Raw genomic sequence first — 14,145 nt, 5'->3', positions numbered from 1 at the left:
TTTGCTAACCTCAGACAAGCAAACAGACACTCAACTTTCATGCTCGCATAGAAGTATTTTCCAGATATGTTCTTGTTTAAAGTACAAATGGATCAGAAACTAGCTTTACAGGACTAGCTATTGAATAATTTACTTTCAAAACCAAAGAAAGGCAAAAGTAACCATATTTTTTAAAAAAGTTACTCTTTCAGAACTGAATAAGTGAGTGCAATGTTCTTCATAATGATGGCAATATTTCATAATACTATCACAGTCTGCCACAGAGCTGAATTCTATTATGTCCTATCAGATTGGTGCAATTTCACTGCTTACAAAAGGATAACTAAGCTAGGAGACAGGAAAAGTTAGTGACAGGAAAAGGGGGTTGCAAAAAGTGACGCTCTCTGAAGTGTGTTTTTGTCCCAGAGGAACAGTATTTAAGCAAACTTATCTTTTAGAAAGGTAACCAGATTTGGTTTCGCTTTTAACTGTGGTGGGGCAAAAAAAAGCACTTTGCAATACTTGTTTTACCTTTAACATATATGTTGCTGGGTTTTCTCACAATCAGCTTTGATATCTGAACGTCTCGCACCAATTTTTAGCAAACAGAGAACTAATTGAGAAGACCGTTATTACAAAGAGCAGGCTGGATTTGGCTGGAGTACCTTATGTGTTTTTCTTTATTGCTAATGTCACAAACAGGCACAGCTCATCATCTACACAGAGCTACTAGTAATCAGCTGTACTTAATGAGCCATTTACTCACAGATATGCCAGTGAAAATACCGTTCATTTTCCAATCTGCAGATACATTCCCCGTGGTCTGTCAATTAGCAACGGACTACGCAAAACAGAGAAGCTTTAGAGAGAGCTTTAGAGTTAATACACCTCCAAGGCAGACTAAAACAGAAGGCAGTCTGCTACCTGCCACGCATTTGGACTCCCATCTCATTTTTGAGCGCATACAAATCAATATATAAATAACAACTGGCTAGAAGGTTTTTTGGTTCGGTGGGGTTTTTTTTCATTAATTACACTCTCTTTACTGCAGAAATTAAACATAACACCTTGCATTTACATCTAACTTTCACTAATTCTGAGGTCAGGAAAAGTTAGGAAATGTTTCCTCATTGTTACCTTCCAGATGTAAAATTTTACCGTTTTCATACTTCCATTTATTTATTAAAACACAATTTTCATAAATCTTCGACCAATTCCTTCACTAGCATCAAACTGGTTTTCAGTGCTGCATTTTTCATGTTTCTGAAGACACCGGGAAGCCCCCCCCGCACCAGCACGCCAGCGGGAGCAGGTGCTGCCCCAGGCTTGCTGCCTCCGAAGCCAAGGGGAGCGCAGGCAGCGCAGCTCCACACGCCTCGCGTTCCGGCGCTGACACGCGGGTAGCCGCCGGTCACCCGGCCCGGGGGCAAGGCTGCTTACATGTTGGTGTTGGCCGCTGACGTCAGCCACTCCCCAGCCAAGCCGATGACGTCCAGCCCGGTGGACAGCTGGTTGAAGAAGCGCGGGTGGCCTGCGGAGGGAGCGGAGAGAGGCTGGGAGCGGCCCCGCCGGCCCCCCAGCCCTCCTCGGGGCGGGGAGGGGGAGGCCTGGCGGAGCCCAGAGGGGTGCCTGCGGGAATGGCGCCGGGAAGGAGACCCTCGGCACCGGCCGCTCCCGCGCCTGGCTCTACAGCCGTGGCCCGGGGACACCCCGTCACGCCGCGTTCGGCTCGGCGCCGGGAACACCGGCCTCTGCTGACCTAACGGAACAAACGCGGCCCCGCTCCGGGCGAGCTCGGCGGAACCGCGGGGAGCCCCGAACCCGCCGGTCGCGGGGGGGATGCGGGGGCGAAGGGACCAGGCGCCTCCGGGCTGGAGCCCGGGAACATCACCGCGGCCCCGCAAACCAGCGCTGCTCGCCCTCGCCGCGACACGCGGTTTGGGAAGGTGTTTTGGGGGACGTTTCGCTGGTCCCCCGAGGCCGGGCTGCAGGCTCAGCCCCGCTGGCTTTAAAGGGAGCTTCCCCCGCAGAGAGAAGGTGAGCCCTCGGGGCCCGGGGAGCCGGGCCGTGTGTCCCAGCAGGTCGCAGGGTTTGCTCTAGAGCCTGGCTACAGCTCGCCCGGCAGAAGTGACTATACGGGGGCATTTTCTATCCGATTCAGAGGGACCTGGACAGGCGGGGCTCCCGGGTAGCGGCCTGAAATCCACAGGGTTCCTTTACGGATGATCCCTAGGATTTCAGTCTCTTTTTCATTAAACGTCTGGTGAACATAAAGAAGAAAAACTGCGAATTCAGTGTCATTTAAGCCCTCATTTACCTAATGATATTGCTCCCCGGAGACACTGACATCTCGCGTTTCATCAACTGAAAGCGATTACAGCTTAACAACTTGTGTCTGGGCACTGCCAACGGCGCCGGGCCCTGCCCGCAGGGACCTTCCCAGCGCCCGCAGACAGCCCCGGAGCGGAGCCTCCGCGGAGGCAGGGGCCGGGGCGCGGAGAGGCTGTGGGCTGAGCTCGGCGGGCTCGGGCTCCCTCCCTTCGCCGCGGGCTACAGAAAAGCCCCGGGAGGGACTCTCCAGAGCATCGTGCGAGAACCTACCTGTCCTCACTCCGTATTTCAGCGTGTCCCGGCAGTCCACCAGGATCTGCTCCAGGGACTCGGGGTTGTCCGAGAGCTCCAGGTTGAAGCCCTCCATGCCCTCCAGCAGCTGGTGTGGGTGGTGGAAGTCCAGCACTTTGGTGGATCTGTCGAACGTCTTCCTCACGTAGTTGAGGAGGGTGTCCACGACCTCCAGCAGGAACTGCATGGTCTGTTCCTCGCCGTTCTTGGCGGGCAGCAGATCTGCGGGGCAAACCGACCGTCAGCGCCCGCTTTGGGGGCGAGAGGCGAAGACACGGCAGCCCCGGCCGCCCGCAGCGCTCCCGGGACGGGGAAGGGCGAGCCCGGGGCTCCCACGGGAGCGTCGGAGGCTCCTCCGGGGCACCCCGGCCAAGCGCACGGTGAACGCGGTGCAGGGCACTCACCCCTCGGGGGCCGGGAGCACCCCAAACTCGCGCCTGCCTTTCTCCTGCAACCCCCACCCCCACCGCAAAGGGACTGGTTTCCCTTCCCCACCCTCCTCGTCAAAGGCCCCGTGCAGCAGTCACGGACCGTTTCCTTACTGTTTTACTGGGAAGGAAATGAAATACAAAATTACTCTGCTCACGGGGGCTGGACCTGGAGTGGCCCCGGAGGAACCCCTGGAGCTGAGCTGCAGAGGGTGAGCCCAAAGCACGTAAAACTGCATTTCAGGAAGCTTCGCCAGCGTGTCTCTCGGCAAACACACACACACACACAGAGGTTCCTTCAACGACAACCACTCAAAGCACGGTCTGCAGGCGGCTGCGCTTCCACGGGAGGCGAGGGCAGACTGCTCAGGGGCGCGCCCGAGCCGGAGCACGCCGAAGCTGTAAAGAGCGTTTACCTCTGGCATACAAATTGGAGAAGTCTGTCTCGGTGCGTCGGAACCTGGCTTCCTTCTCGCTGTTCTCGCAGGCCAGCAGGCTCTTGGAAGACTGCCTCTCCTTCATGGAGCTGACCATCCGGCCCTTGTCTTCCAGGCTGTTGGTCCTCTGCAGGAACCCTACATTGTTATTGCAAGGTGCACAGGTCAGAGCTTTCTCGCTTCCCAACATGTTTAGAAATGTCTAGAGCAACTCTCTAGACAACAGTTCAAAGCGCTGTTGGCTCCGGATCTGACTAACGAGGTCAGGAACGAGAGTATTTATGGGGATTATTTGCCTCCGGGAGGGAGAACTCAAAATGCCACCAACTGCAAAAACCCAGCCATGCAAAAAACAAATTCTCGTCATTTAGTGCAGCGGTAAATTCTTATTAAGTCGATCAGACAGATTCCACTTCAGTAATCAGCCACTGGAAGAGAGTTCAGGACGAGTCAATGCTATTTCAGCCTGCAGGCGAAGTTTATGGACCTGGCAGACAGGGGCAATGATGTATGATTAAAATCTGGGCCGCTTTCGGCTCTCGTCGTGGTGCTGTCACGCACACGAGGCATGAGAGCACGCAGCCATCCCGCAGCGGCCATCCCGAGAGCGCCGGAGCTCTGCGGACACCGTCAGCGCCCGTCAGCCCCACCTTCCTCTGACCAGTACGTACCAGCACGACTCCAGGAGACAAGGATTTTCCGCATGAAGAGATGCCTTGGTACCAACACTAATCATCCCGGGACTTTGGGGGACGACACACGACACCCAACGCCGTGACTTCGCTCACCACCTCCCCGGCGCCGCTCCTGTCCCGTGCCCCCCGTTCCCCGGCCGTGTGCCCCCGCTCTCCGCAGCCCCGACGGCGAACCGGGCCGGCGGGCTGCCCCCACAGCTGCGTCTGCGTGCGGAGCAGAGGGAGCGGCGCGGGGCCGCTGGGCCAACCGGCGGCTCCCGGCACGGTACCCGTGCCCCGGGCCCCGCCGCCGGCCCCGCAACAGCTACCGAAACCGGAGCCTCCGGCCGAGAGCCCCTGCTGCGCCCGTCGGGCCCCCGAACGAGCCTCCGCAGGGCTGCTCGCGGGCAGGCTCGCCTAGCCCATCCCGCCGGTGAACACCTCACCTTTTGCCTTTTCATATCCATCTTCCGCTAATCAGCGTCTTTCTATGACGCTTTTGGGAACGGGAGTTGCACGGGAAAAGCCCGTTTAACGGGAGCTCCCTTCGTGCAGGAGCTAGGAGCAGCCGTCCGGGACCGATGACTTTTTATTTATTTTGGGGTTTGTTTCTTTCTTAGTTTCGTTGTCACTGGCAGGGGGCACGCGCGGGTCCCGCACGGAGCGACCCTCCCGCCGCCGGTCCCGAGGCTCCGTCCTGCGCCGTCCTCCCGCCCAGGCGGGAAAGCGTTCCCTCGGAGCGGGAGCGGCGGCGGGAGCGGCGGCCCTGCCCCCACCGGGCCCTCCCCGGCGCCGCCCGCCCCGGCTCCTCGGCCACCGGGCAGCATCTCGGGGAGCTGGAGCACGCCTTTGGTCAGCGTCCTGTGTGAGAAGCGAGGTCGGTGGCGGAGAGGTCCGCAAGCAGCAGCCGCCGCCCGCGGCCGCTCTCCCGGCCGGTGCTCTCACCGGTGCGCTGCAAGAGACCGAGCTTTGAAACGCCGGGTGAGACCAGACCGGCGAGGGGGTCCCTCGGTCCCCACCGCGACCGCAAATCCGGTCCCTGCGTGGCCGAGGTTGGTGCACGTCGGTGGCGGCTGCAGAAGGTCCTGGCTCCCTGCGTGGGTTGGCAGCGTGAATCCCTCTCGCCCGGGAGGCGAGCTGCCCGTCCCGCTCGGGTGGGTGCCTCTGGAGTCCCGCTGTCCTGCGTGGGTCGCTGGGCTGGGAATCCTCAGCTGGCGGGGGCCGCGCAGCCGCACCGGAGCAGCTTTACTCCGCCGAGTATGTCCACTGAGGCCACGCAGGGGTTGGCAGGATCGCTCCCAGCAGCGACAGCGGTTGCCGAGGCAGGAGTGGAAGGTGTAGCACGCAACTCCAGACGCCGGGGGTAACCTGCCCGTGCTTCGCCCGCCGTGACAGCTCATTAAACCGCTTTAGAATAAACGCGTTGTCTTTTTTTCGGTGGATATGTGCAGAGACGAAGAAGATGGGGGTGCGGCAGCGCAGGGCTCTTTTCAGCTGGTGGCTTTCAACCAGAAAGGAAAGGCGCTAATCCTTAAATCGGTCAGTTGTTTGAGACGAAATGACATACAGCTCAGATACGTAATTACTGAAAATGTCAATCATAATAGGACAACAGCGGTGAAAGAACCGACTCGTTGTTCAAGACCTGCTTTTTCTCTGAGCTCAACCCTTATTTAAAGTTTGCTTTCAAAATCAATCGATTATCTATGTCACACAGAAAGAGCAATTCCGAGGCGCCTGGTTTACTGCAGCGTTATGACTGCACAATGTTCAGGGTCTGGAATGACGTCTTGTGAAAGGTAAGGGCGAGGGGATGTAATCTGTGACAGTCAAACGTCAACTTGTTTAGCGTGCTTAATTAGGATGCTTGGCAGCCTTAATACTTCACTCCCTGTATCTATCGCAGGCAGCCTTCGCTCTCCGTCTGTGTGAAGGCGTTAGGTCCAAGCGGGAGGGCTCGCACCAGCAAAAAAAGTGGCCGCGATCGAATCCGATCGTTCCGAATCGCCGTCACTACTCGGGGGCTATTTTTCATGCAGAACGGAGAAGAGCCACAAAAGGAACACGGAGCACCGAACCCGAGCGAAAAACACAGCAGCCCTCCTCGCTTTGAGCTCGCTTCACAAAGCCTCTGCTACGCCCTCCGTTGCCTTTCTCGGATCCAAAATGGTGGGATATTTCGCTGTCGGCGCGCCCGGTCTCAGGGCGCGAAGCTGCGACGTCCCCCTGTCAGCCGGAGCCTGGCAAGGCGGAGCGAGCCGGACGGCGGTCCCTGCATCAGTTCTGCTTGCCGGGCTAAATTACAGCCGTGATGAAACAGCCCACCGCTCCAGCCGCGGAAGGGACTGGTAGGGAGACGGTCCATTACACCAGAGCGGGAGCTATTTATAGAACCAAGCGACTGCTCCTCAACGTCGCCTGCGGGCGCCGACGAGATCTCCGACAGATACAGGGCTGCACGTTCGCACCCTGGTGCTTTTCCAGCCCAGATTTCCACGTAACGGAGCGGCCAGCGAACGCGCGGCGACTCGGGCAGGCAGGGCAAGGGGTTTAAATTCATCTTCAGTTCGAAAAAAGGCCCATTTCTCCCGGGAAACCGTCCCCGAGCCCCCCGAGAAAGAGGTCGCTGGGGAGAGTGGGAAATGATTCCCGTCCACGAGGGGCAGGGGCTAGGCCGGGCGGTTATCCCCGCCGGCAAGGGAAGGTCTGACCGTCCGCCTGCGCGGGCGGCACCGCGCGGTCCGGGGCGGGGGGACCCCTCGTTACCGCACACGGATCCCTGGCCGCGGCGTCGCGATCCGACCGCGCGTTCGCTTCCCCTCCCGCACGCCGCGTGCCTGCGAGGAGTCGGGCCGCCCGCGCTATCTCACCAGAGCAGCGCTGGCGAACCGCGCGTTAATGAGGCGCTCGTTAATCTTTTTACCCCCAGGAGACCCGTATTTTCTAGTCAGATAAGATTGAAAAATTTCAGGCAGTGAGAGGCGGCCAAACCCCTTCCCCCCGCCCCCCCGGCTCGTTCCTCGCCGCCGGGCTCCCCCCGCACGCCCGTTTTACGGCAGGAGGGGCTGCGGGCCCCGCAGCCCCCACCCCCTCTCGGCCGGGGCAGCGGGGCACAGCCGCTGCGCGGCCGGCAGGGGTCGCCCGAGGGCGGCGGCGGGGGGCGGGGTGCCGGGCCGGCGGCGCCCCGGGGGGGGGGGGGGGGGGCAGGCCGAGCGCGGAGGTGCGGGGCGTCGCGCGGCACGACGCGGGCGGGCTTACCGCATATCTTCAGCCCGATCTTCCTGGTGCACCCGTGAGCCACGCCGCACCACGAGTCGTAAGCTGGAAGAGAGGGCAGAGGCGTTCGCTGGGGCGGCGGGCCCGCCCGGCCCCCCCCGCAGAGAGCTCCGGGAGGAACCGCTGCTTCCCGGGCCCGGCCGAGGGCAGAGGCACCCGGGGCCCGAGCGTCTCATCGGTCTCCGGCCAGGCTCCAGGGAGGTGGCAGCTTAAAATAAAGCGGCGTGAAATGGGGTCACGAAAGAGTCCGCGAATTAATTGGGCGAAAACCAGTGTTTGAGCGGGTGATGGGACCTGCGCGACCGACCCTCGGCCGGCCCGGCGAGCCCGGGGAACGCCGCCGGGGGCAGCGCCGGGGCCGCGACCGCACCGACGGAGGGGACCGGCCGAGCCCGGGGGAAACGGGGGGCGAAGCCCGGGGCTGAGGCGGGCGGTGCGCCGGGAACAGCCGAGCCTCCGCGGCCCCGGCGGGGGGAGAGGGCGGTAGAGGGGCGGGGGGGGCGGCACCCCTGGGGGGGAGGGCAGCGGCCGGGCCCCGGGGGGGAGCAGCGGGGGCAGCGCGCCGGGGCGGGCCGAGGAGCCCTCTCGGCGGGGAGCCCCGGGCGCGGTGCTGCTGTCAGAGGTTATCTCGTTTTCAGCCGCCTTGCCGGGCAATTCGATTTCTGCCCGTGACGCCTCAGCCGAAGGCAGCAGAGCCTGTCACCCCCGCCCCGAAGGAGAGCCGCTGCTGTCGTTCGCCCCCTCCCCCGTTCCTTCCAGTGGCAGAATAATGGCCGTAACGACTCCGACGCCGGTGCCTCTCAGCCCTTGCAGGGTAAAAGCTATTCCCTGCTTTGCTGTGCCTGACAACCTTTCATTTCTTACAGTTGCCCGCTCTTTGTCTCCGATGCTTTGTAGCATCGAGCCTCGTCTTTATGCATTTTCGGCAGGCGACGGTCTGAATTGCCTGGCGGGGCTATAAACTGATTCTCTATCCACCTGCAGCAGCCTCTGCTTCCCACTCACACCTCAATAACTCAAGGCGAATTCAGAGCAATTACGAATACAAGGCTTTGAAAAGCTACAATTAGCATCCAAATTTCGCTTGATTACATGCTTCAGCGTAGGCTGAAAGGAAGCTGCAGCATTAGCATTTATAAAATGTAAGGGGGGGGGGGGCAAACCCTCTTTAAGCCACTGGTGTAACTTCGCCTTTTAACTGATTCATTTTCTCCACACCCCTCACAACACCCCGATTTTTTCCTCGCCTGGGGGTTTAGTTTATTGTCTAAATCCCTCAAACGTGGCTGGGAGATAAAGGCAGCGCTGGCCGCTGAGGTGGGCTTTTCCTCCCCGCGTTTCATCCGCCACGCACCAACCTCTCCCGCTCCCACCGGGAAGATGGTTTCTTTGTGTAGAGCACTTTCCGCACCTTGCTTAACAGCGCGGAACAGGGCTTCACGGATTTATCGTTTCATTTCGAAAACGGTCTTTCCGAGCCCAGGTGGAGAAAGCCTCCAAAATACTGTAAACGAGGAAAATATGAAAACCTACTTGTGGGCCGTAAATTGGTTGGGCTGGGGTCCGGAGCGTCGTTGGAGGACGAGGGAGCGGAGGAAGCCATCCCTTCAGTAAAGCCCCGGTCCCCGGAGCCCGGGTTTCCTCCGGTATTCCTCTGCGGGGTGGGCAGCACGGAATTTGCTGGAAGGAAGGAAGGCAGGCAGGCAGGCAGGGCGGTTTCAGCGGTCTGGTCTCCAGGAGCAGCGCACCGGAGTCCCGTCGGGAGGCCGGCGGCCGGGGCGGGCAGGGGCCGGCAGAACGCCTCGACAGGCTCCGTCCCTTCTCCGGGCGCCGAGCCGCGCCCCCCCGCGCCCGAACGGCGGGTTCAGCAGAGCGTGAGGTCTATCGCGATTATGTCGGCAGCCGCCGAGCAGGGCAATCGCGTGGCTCGCGCCTAAACGGCAACCAACGGGCAAAGCGGGCTTCGAAATGGCCAGCCCGAACGACCCACAGTCCCAAACGCGTTCCTGCGCCTTACCGCCGGATCCCCGCACAGCCGCCCGGCCAAGCGTGCGGGAAGGACTGGCAGGCGAACCCCCGCCGCCGAGGTGCGTTTGCCCAGGTCGGCCGGCAGCCGCCGCACACAAGGGTACCCGCACGCCCGGCGCTCCCAGCAAACAGGGGCCGGTACGTGCCCCACCCCGCAGCAGGACCCCCCCCGCACGAACGGCGGGGACAGGCAAGGGCCCCTGCCCGGGGGCAGGCAGGGGCCGGAGTAGCCCCCCTCGCCCCCCGCCAGACGCGCGGCTCCTCCCGGCGGGCACGGCGCTCCGACCGCCGAGCGGCGGGCGCTGGCTGAGCACCGCCGGGGCCGTGCCCCGTTCGCCTCTTCGTCCCCACGGCTACCTGCCGTTTGTTTTATTCCCCTTGGCAAGAAAACGAAGGTCGCGGTAACGAGCGAACGCTTTCTTTGTTAGCCGCTTTTCTCCAGTCCGCAGCTACCGGTTCATCCCCGCTGCCGGGCGAATTCACGCCCGTGTGTAAACGCAACGGATCCAACGGTTTCAACGGAAGGCAGGCATTTCGCTCTTTTAAGAGGAAAAGGAAAATAACCATTAAGCAGAGGAGATCCTCCAGACAATGCCTGGAAGCGAAGTAACAGGTTAACACGATGTCTAAGGCTCTGGCTCCCTCGAAATACCCGTTATCCCTCTATAGGTACGACAGCGACCAAAACCGATTTTAGGGGGGGAAAAAAGCTCTCTAGATCCCGAAAGAGATCGCCAAAGGGTGGAAAAAAATTGGGACGCTGCTTAGAGGAGACTTACCGAGGGGCGAGCAGACACTCCGGCTGCCGGAGCCTAGGCAGGCAGGGCGGCTCCAGCCGGGGAGCGACCCGCCGCTTATAAACTCCGCCAGGAACGACGTCGGAATACCAATCGCGCCGCGGAACTCCGCGCCAGATGACCTTCCCCCCCCCCCCCCCCCCCCAAGTGCTCGGATTTGCTTTTTTTAAAAAGCGTGAACCGCCGGTTGATCTGCTCCGACGCAGGCATGAGTCACAAGGCTGCCACCACTCCCCCCCCCCCCCCCCGCGCCGCTCGGGGGCTGGGGACCGCCGGTGCTGGGGGCGGCCCGCCCGGCCCCGCTGCCGCGCTTCGCCCCGGTGCGGAGGGTGGGGCCGCCCAGCAGCGGCGGGCGCGGCACCGGCGGCGGGGCTCTCCGCCGGTCGAGTCCCTAGGGCGGGCGGCGCCGGGGGAAGGGGGGCTTTCCCTCGGCGACACTGTCGTGACCCGGGGTGGCGGTCCCGGTGACAGGCGGCGGAGCACCGCGCATACCGGCGGGCGGGCAGCGGCGGCGCGGCCGGACTCCGCTCGGGCCGTCCCCGGCACCCCGCACCCCGCACCCATCCGCGCTCTCCGCCAGGGGGTGGCAGAGGCACGGGCACGGCCGCGCTCCCGCCTCCCCGGCCTGTGGGGGGGCACGACGCGGGACCCTGCGGCTTCTGTCACCTGCCCTCCGTGTCGCCGCTAGACCATGGTCTCATACCAGGCACCCTGCTGCTGAAACGCGACACAGCGGGATGACGGCTTTGGTCGGTTGGGGTTTGTCTGTTTCCCGGCGCCCTCGGCCCCCCCGACCTGGTTTCTGAACCCCCACCCTAAACGCGCGTCGGCAGCCACCCAGCCGCCGGGACCGAGCGCTTCTCCCGAAGGTGGCGGGAACAGCCCGGTGGAGCCCGGGAGTCTCGCCGGGTGCGGGGGGCGGTGGGCAGCGCAGCCAGCGGCCGGGGCGCGTACTGCGCGCAGGACCCGAGGGAAGAGCAACAACCTCCAAGCCCCGCTCGGAGCGCAGACCGACAGACGGACCGCGCTGAGGGGCCCAGGCGATCCCTTCGCCGAGCGCACCTTCTGGCTGGGAACCGGACTCGTCACGAAATTGCCGACGGCACAAAAGCCAGCGCTTAATCGTAGCTTTAAAGGCATCAGCAGCCCCCGCTGACGCGACCTTTCCCCACCCGCTCCCGGCTATCGTCTTAACGGCGGTTTCAGCCAACCGGGCAGAACGTTTGCTCAGGGCAGAGCGTGAGAAACAACAACGCAACTGTAGCTGATTGTCTTCATCAACGTGAACAAACATCCCCAGGAAATGGTGGCAGGATTGCGGTGCGACGAGCCAGAGAAAGATCCCGCAAAGATCCCGCGAGCCGCCGGCCAGAGCCCCGCGCGGCCCGGCTGGGTCTGCTCCAGGGGGGCACACGGCCTGGGCCCCCACTGCCCGCCCCGGGCCCTCCAGCCGCCCGCGCCTGGGGCCAGCGGACACGTTTTGACATAAATATTCACCCCCACGGAGCCGTTGGGGCCCGTCAGGGGAAGGCGCCGGGCAAGGCAGACCCGCGGGCCGCTCCTCCGCGCGCTGGAGGCCGGGGTCACTCCCGCACCTCGGTGCCCCCGCCCGGGCCCGGGCCCCGCCGCTCCGCTCAGCACCGCGGACAGCGCCAGCCCCTCCCGCCCCGCCCGGGAAGCAGCCCCGAAACCGCGAAACCCGGCCCCGCTCCGCCTCTAGGTGGCGCTGTGCCTCAAGGCCGGGCCCGCCGCTCCGAGCCCGTGCTGGCCCCGCCGGCCGCAGAGGCAGCGGGAGGCCGCAGACCCGGGGCTCCGCGGCTCCCCCGCAAGGAGACGCGTGGTAATTCTCGTTTGGAACGGACGCCTTGAAAAATCCGACCCAAAGCCAGAGCAGTCCAGCTCCGGAGGCTTCGTTCGGCACTCGCCACGCCGCCGGAGACCCCCAGGCGGGGCCGCTCAGACTGACACCGGTTCGAAGCCCGCCCCCGCAGCTGTGCCGCCCCAGCCTGCCGCGCAACCCCGCTTCTCCGTGCGCTCCCTCCGCGCCACTGCTCGAGGGCACGGTAGGCCAGGGCTGCAGGGAAGCTCTGCAGGCTGGAGCCCCAGAGGACTTCCTTTTTGCTTTGAACCCAGACATTTGGTTCAAACACCGAGGAAAAACCACCGACCCACAGGATCAGCACGGCAGCACGAGGCCGACGTACAACTCCCTCCGCTGAAGCTTGTAACCCGTGCATGGGCTACAACTCACTTAAAGCCAGACCATCAGGTATCTTTCAAGTTCACCTCCATCCACTAACTGGACATTATAAAATATGAATCTTGAGTACCCTGGATGGGCACAGGAATTACAAGTGATGCAATAAATATCTTTAGCAACAAAGACCACTCAATGATTATACAGTGTTTATAACTGTGGGCATATAAAAAATGACTGTTGAGCAGAGGAAAACTGCTCATTATTTGTATTGCAGCCCGTGGGTTTGAAGAATCATTGTGTTAGGAGCTGCATACAATACTTTAAGAGACGGGAGTGCCTCCCGCCTACACTGTAAGGAGTTCATGATGTAACTAGACGCCAATGGAAAAGCAAATAGTCTCTTGTTTCTTCATATTCTGAACTATACTCAGGTTAAATATGCATTTATCTGCAGGCAGAGCAGTAAAATGCCCTTCTGGTAATTATTATGATTGTGGTTTTTTCCTCTCCATGCCTGTTCTATGCTGGACCTTGTTCTCAACAACAAGGAGGGGCTGGTGGGGAATCTGAAGATCCCCTGCCTTGGCTGCAGGGACCGTGAAATGGTGGAGTTCAAGATCCTGAGGGAAGTGAGGCGGGCACAGAGCAAGATCACTAGCCTGGGCTTCAGGAGAGCAGACTTTCACCTCTTCGAGGATCTGCTCAGTAGAGTACATGGGTTTAAGCCCAGGAGGGAAAAGGGGCCCACGAAAGCTGGTCAATATTCAAGGATCACCTCCTGCAAGCTGAGAAGTGATACGTCCTGACAAAGAGAAAGTCAGGCAAAACCACCAGGAGGCCTGCATAGATGAACAAGGAGCTCCCGGACAAACTCAAACACAAAAAGGAAGCCTACAGAGCATGGAAGCAAGGACAGGTAGCCTGGGAGAAATACAGAGATATTATCCGAGCAGCCAGTGATCAGGTTAGGAAAGCTAAAGCCATGACAGAAATAAATCTGGCCAGGGACATCAAGGGCAACAAGAAAAGCTTCTGTAGGTACGTCAATGATAAAAGGAAGGCTAAGGAGAATGTGGGCCCTCTCTGGAAGAAAACAGGAGATCTGGTTACGCAGGGTATGGAGAAGGCTGAAGTACTCAATGCATTTTTTGCCTCAGTCTTCACCAACAAGTGCTCCAGCCACACCGCCCAAGTCACAGACGGCAAAGGCAGGGACTGGGAGAATGAAGAATGGACCACTGCAGGAGAGGATCAGGTCTGAGACCCTCAAATGAACCTGAAGGTATACAAGTCCGTGGGACCTGATGAGATGTATCCATGGGTGATGGAGCTGTACACAACGTATGGAAGGTTGATCAAGAATAAGCACGGGACTAGAGATCTGAGCAGGCCACACAGGAAATAATTACTGTGTGCATGACTGGATGAAAGGGTCAGGCTGGAAAACCACCTGGAGCACCTGGATGGTTGGTTGTGACTGGACAGTCACAAGGGATGAAGGCGTGAGAAAGCTAACTCACTCTGATTAGGGAGTGTGAGAAAGGAAGGAATCATCCTGTTTGGCCCCATAGCTCGAACGTGTATCTGTGGATATAAATTACTTTCTTGACTGTGATGCAAGGTAGCTCGCTTGCTCGCTCGCTTGCTAGTTCGCTTGCTCGCTTACTTTCTTGGCTTTGGGATAAAGGAAACTTGCCTCGAGAA

The 14,145-nt window shown here is 60.6% G+C and overlaps 1 protein-coding gene across 2 annotated transcripts in view; it reads right to left on the bottom strand.

Moving 5' to 3' along the window:
* Nucleotides 1-10,357, bottom strand: part of GAD1 (glutamate decarboxylase 1) — a 31,148-nt gene extending 20,791 nt beyond the window's left edge. Inside the window, exons 1-7 of one of the 2 annotated variants that reach the window (XM_075430163.1) lie at nucleotides 10,224-10,357; nucleotides 9,802-9,983; nucleotides 8,950-9,096; nucleotides 7,399-7,461; nucleotides 3,446-3,604; nucleotides 2,581-2,823; nucleotides 1,420-1,510 (exon numbers count right to left, since the gene is read on the bottom strand). In XM_075430163.1, the coding sequence (XP_075286278.1) occupies nucleotides 1,420-1,510; nucleotides 2,581-2,823; nucleotides 3,446-3,604; nucleotides 7,399-7,461; nucleotides 8,950-9,019 (626 nt within the window). In that variant the 5' untranslated portion in view covers nucleotides 9,020-9,096; nucleotides 9,802-9,983; nucleotides 10,224-10,357. The remainder of the gene's footprint in view (nucleotides 1-1,419; nucleotides 1,511-2,580; nucleotides 2,824-3,445; nucleotides 3,605-7,398; nucleotides 7,462-8,949; nucleotides 9,097-9,801; nucleotides 9,984-10,223) is intronic. The other variant, XM_075430164.1, reaches the window with a different exon arrangement.
* Between the last annotated feature and the right edge of the window lie 3,788 nt (nucleotides 10,358-14,145).

This window comes from Opisthocomus hoazin, chromosome 9 (genome assembly GCF_030867145.1).
Source record: "Opisthocomus hoazin isolate bOpiHoa1 chromosome 9, bOpiHoa1.hap1, whole genome shotgun sequence".
Classification (NCBI taxonomy): domain Eukaryota; kingdom Metazoa; phylum Chordata; class Aves; order Opisthocomiformes; family Opisthocomidae; genus Opisthocomus; species Opisthocomus hoazin.
Note: the sequence above shows the minus strand (reverse complement) of the source record. Positions and strands in the feature narration are given on the sequence as shown.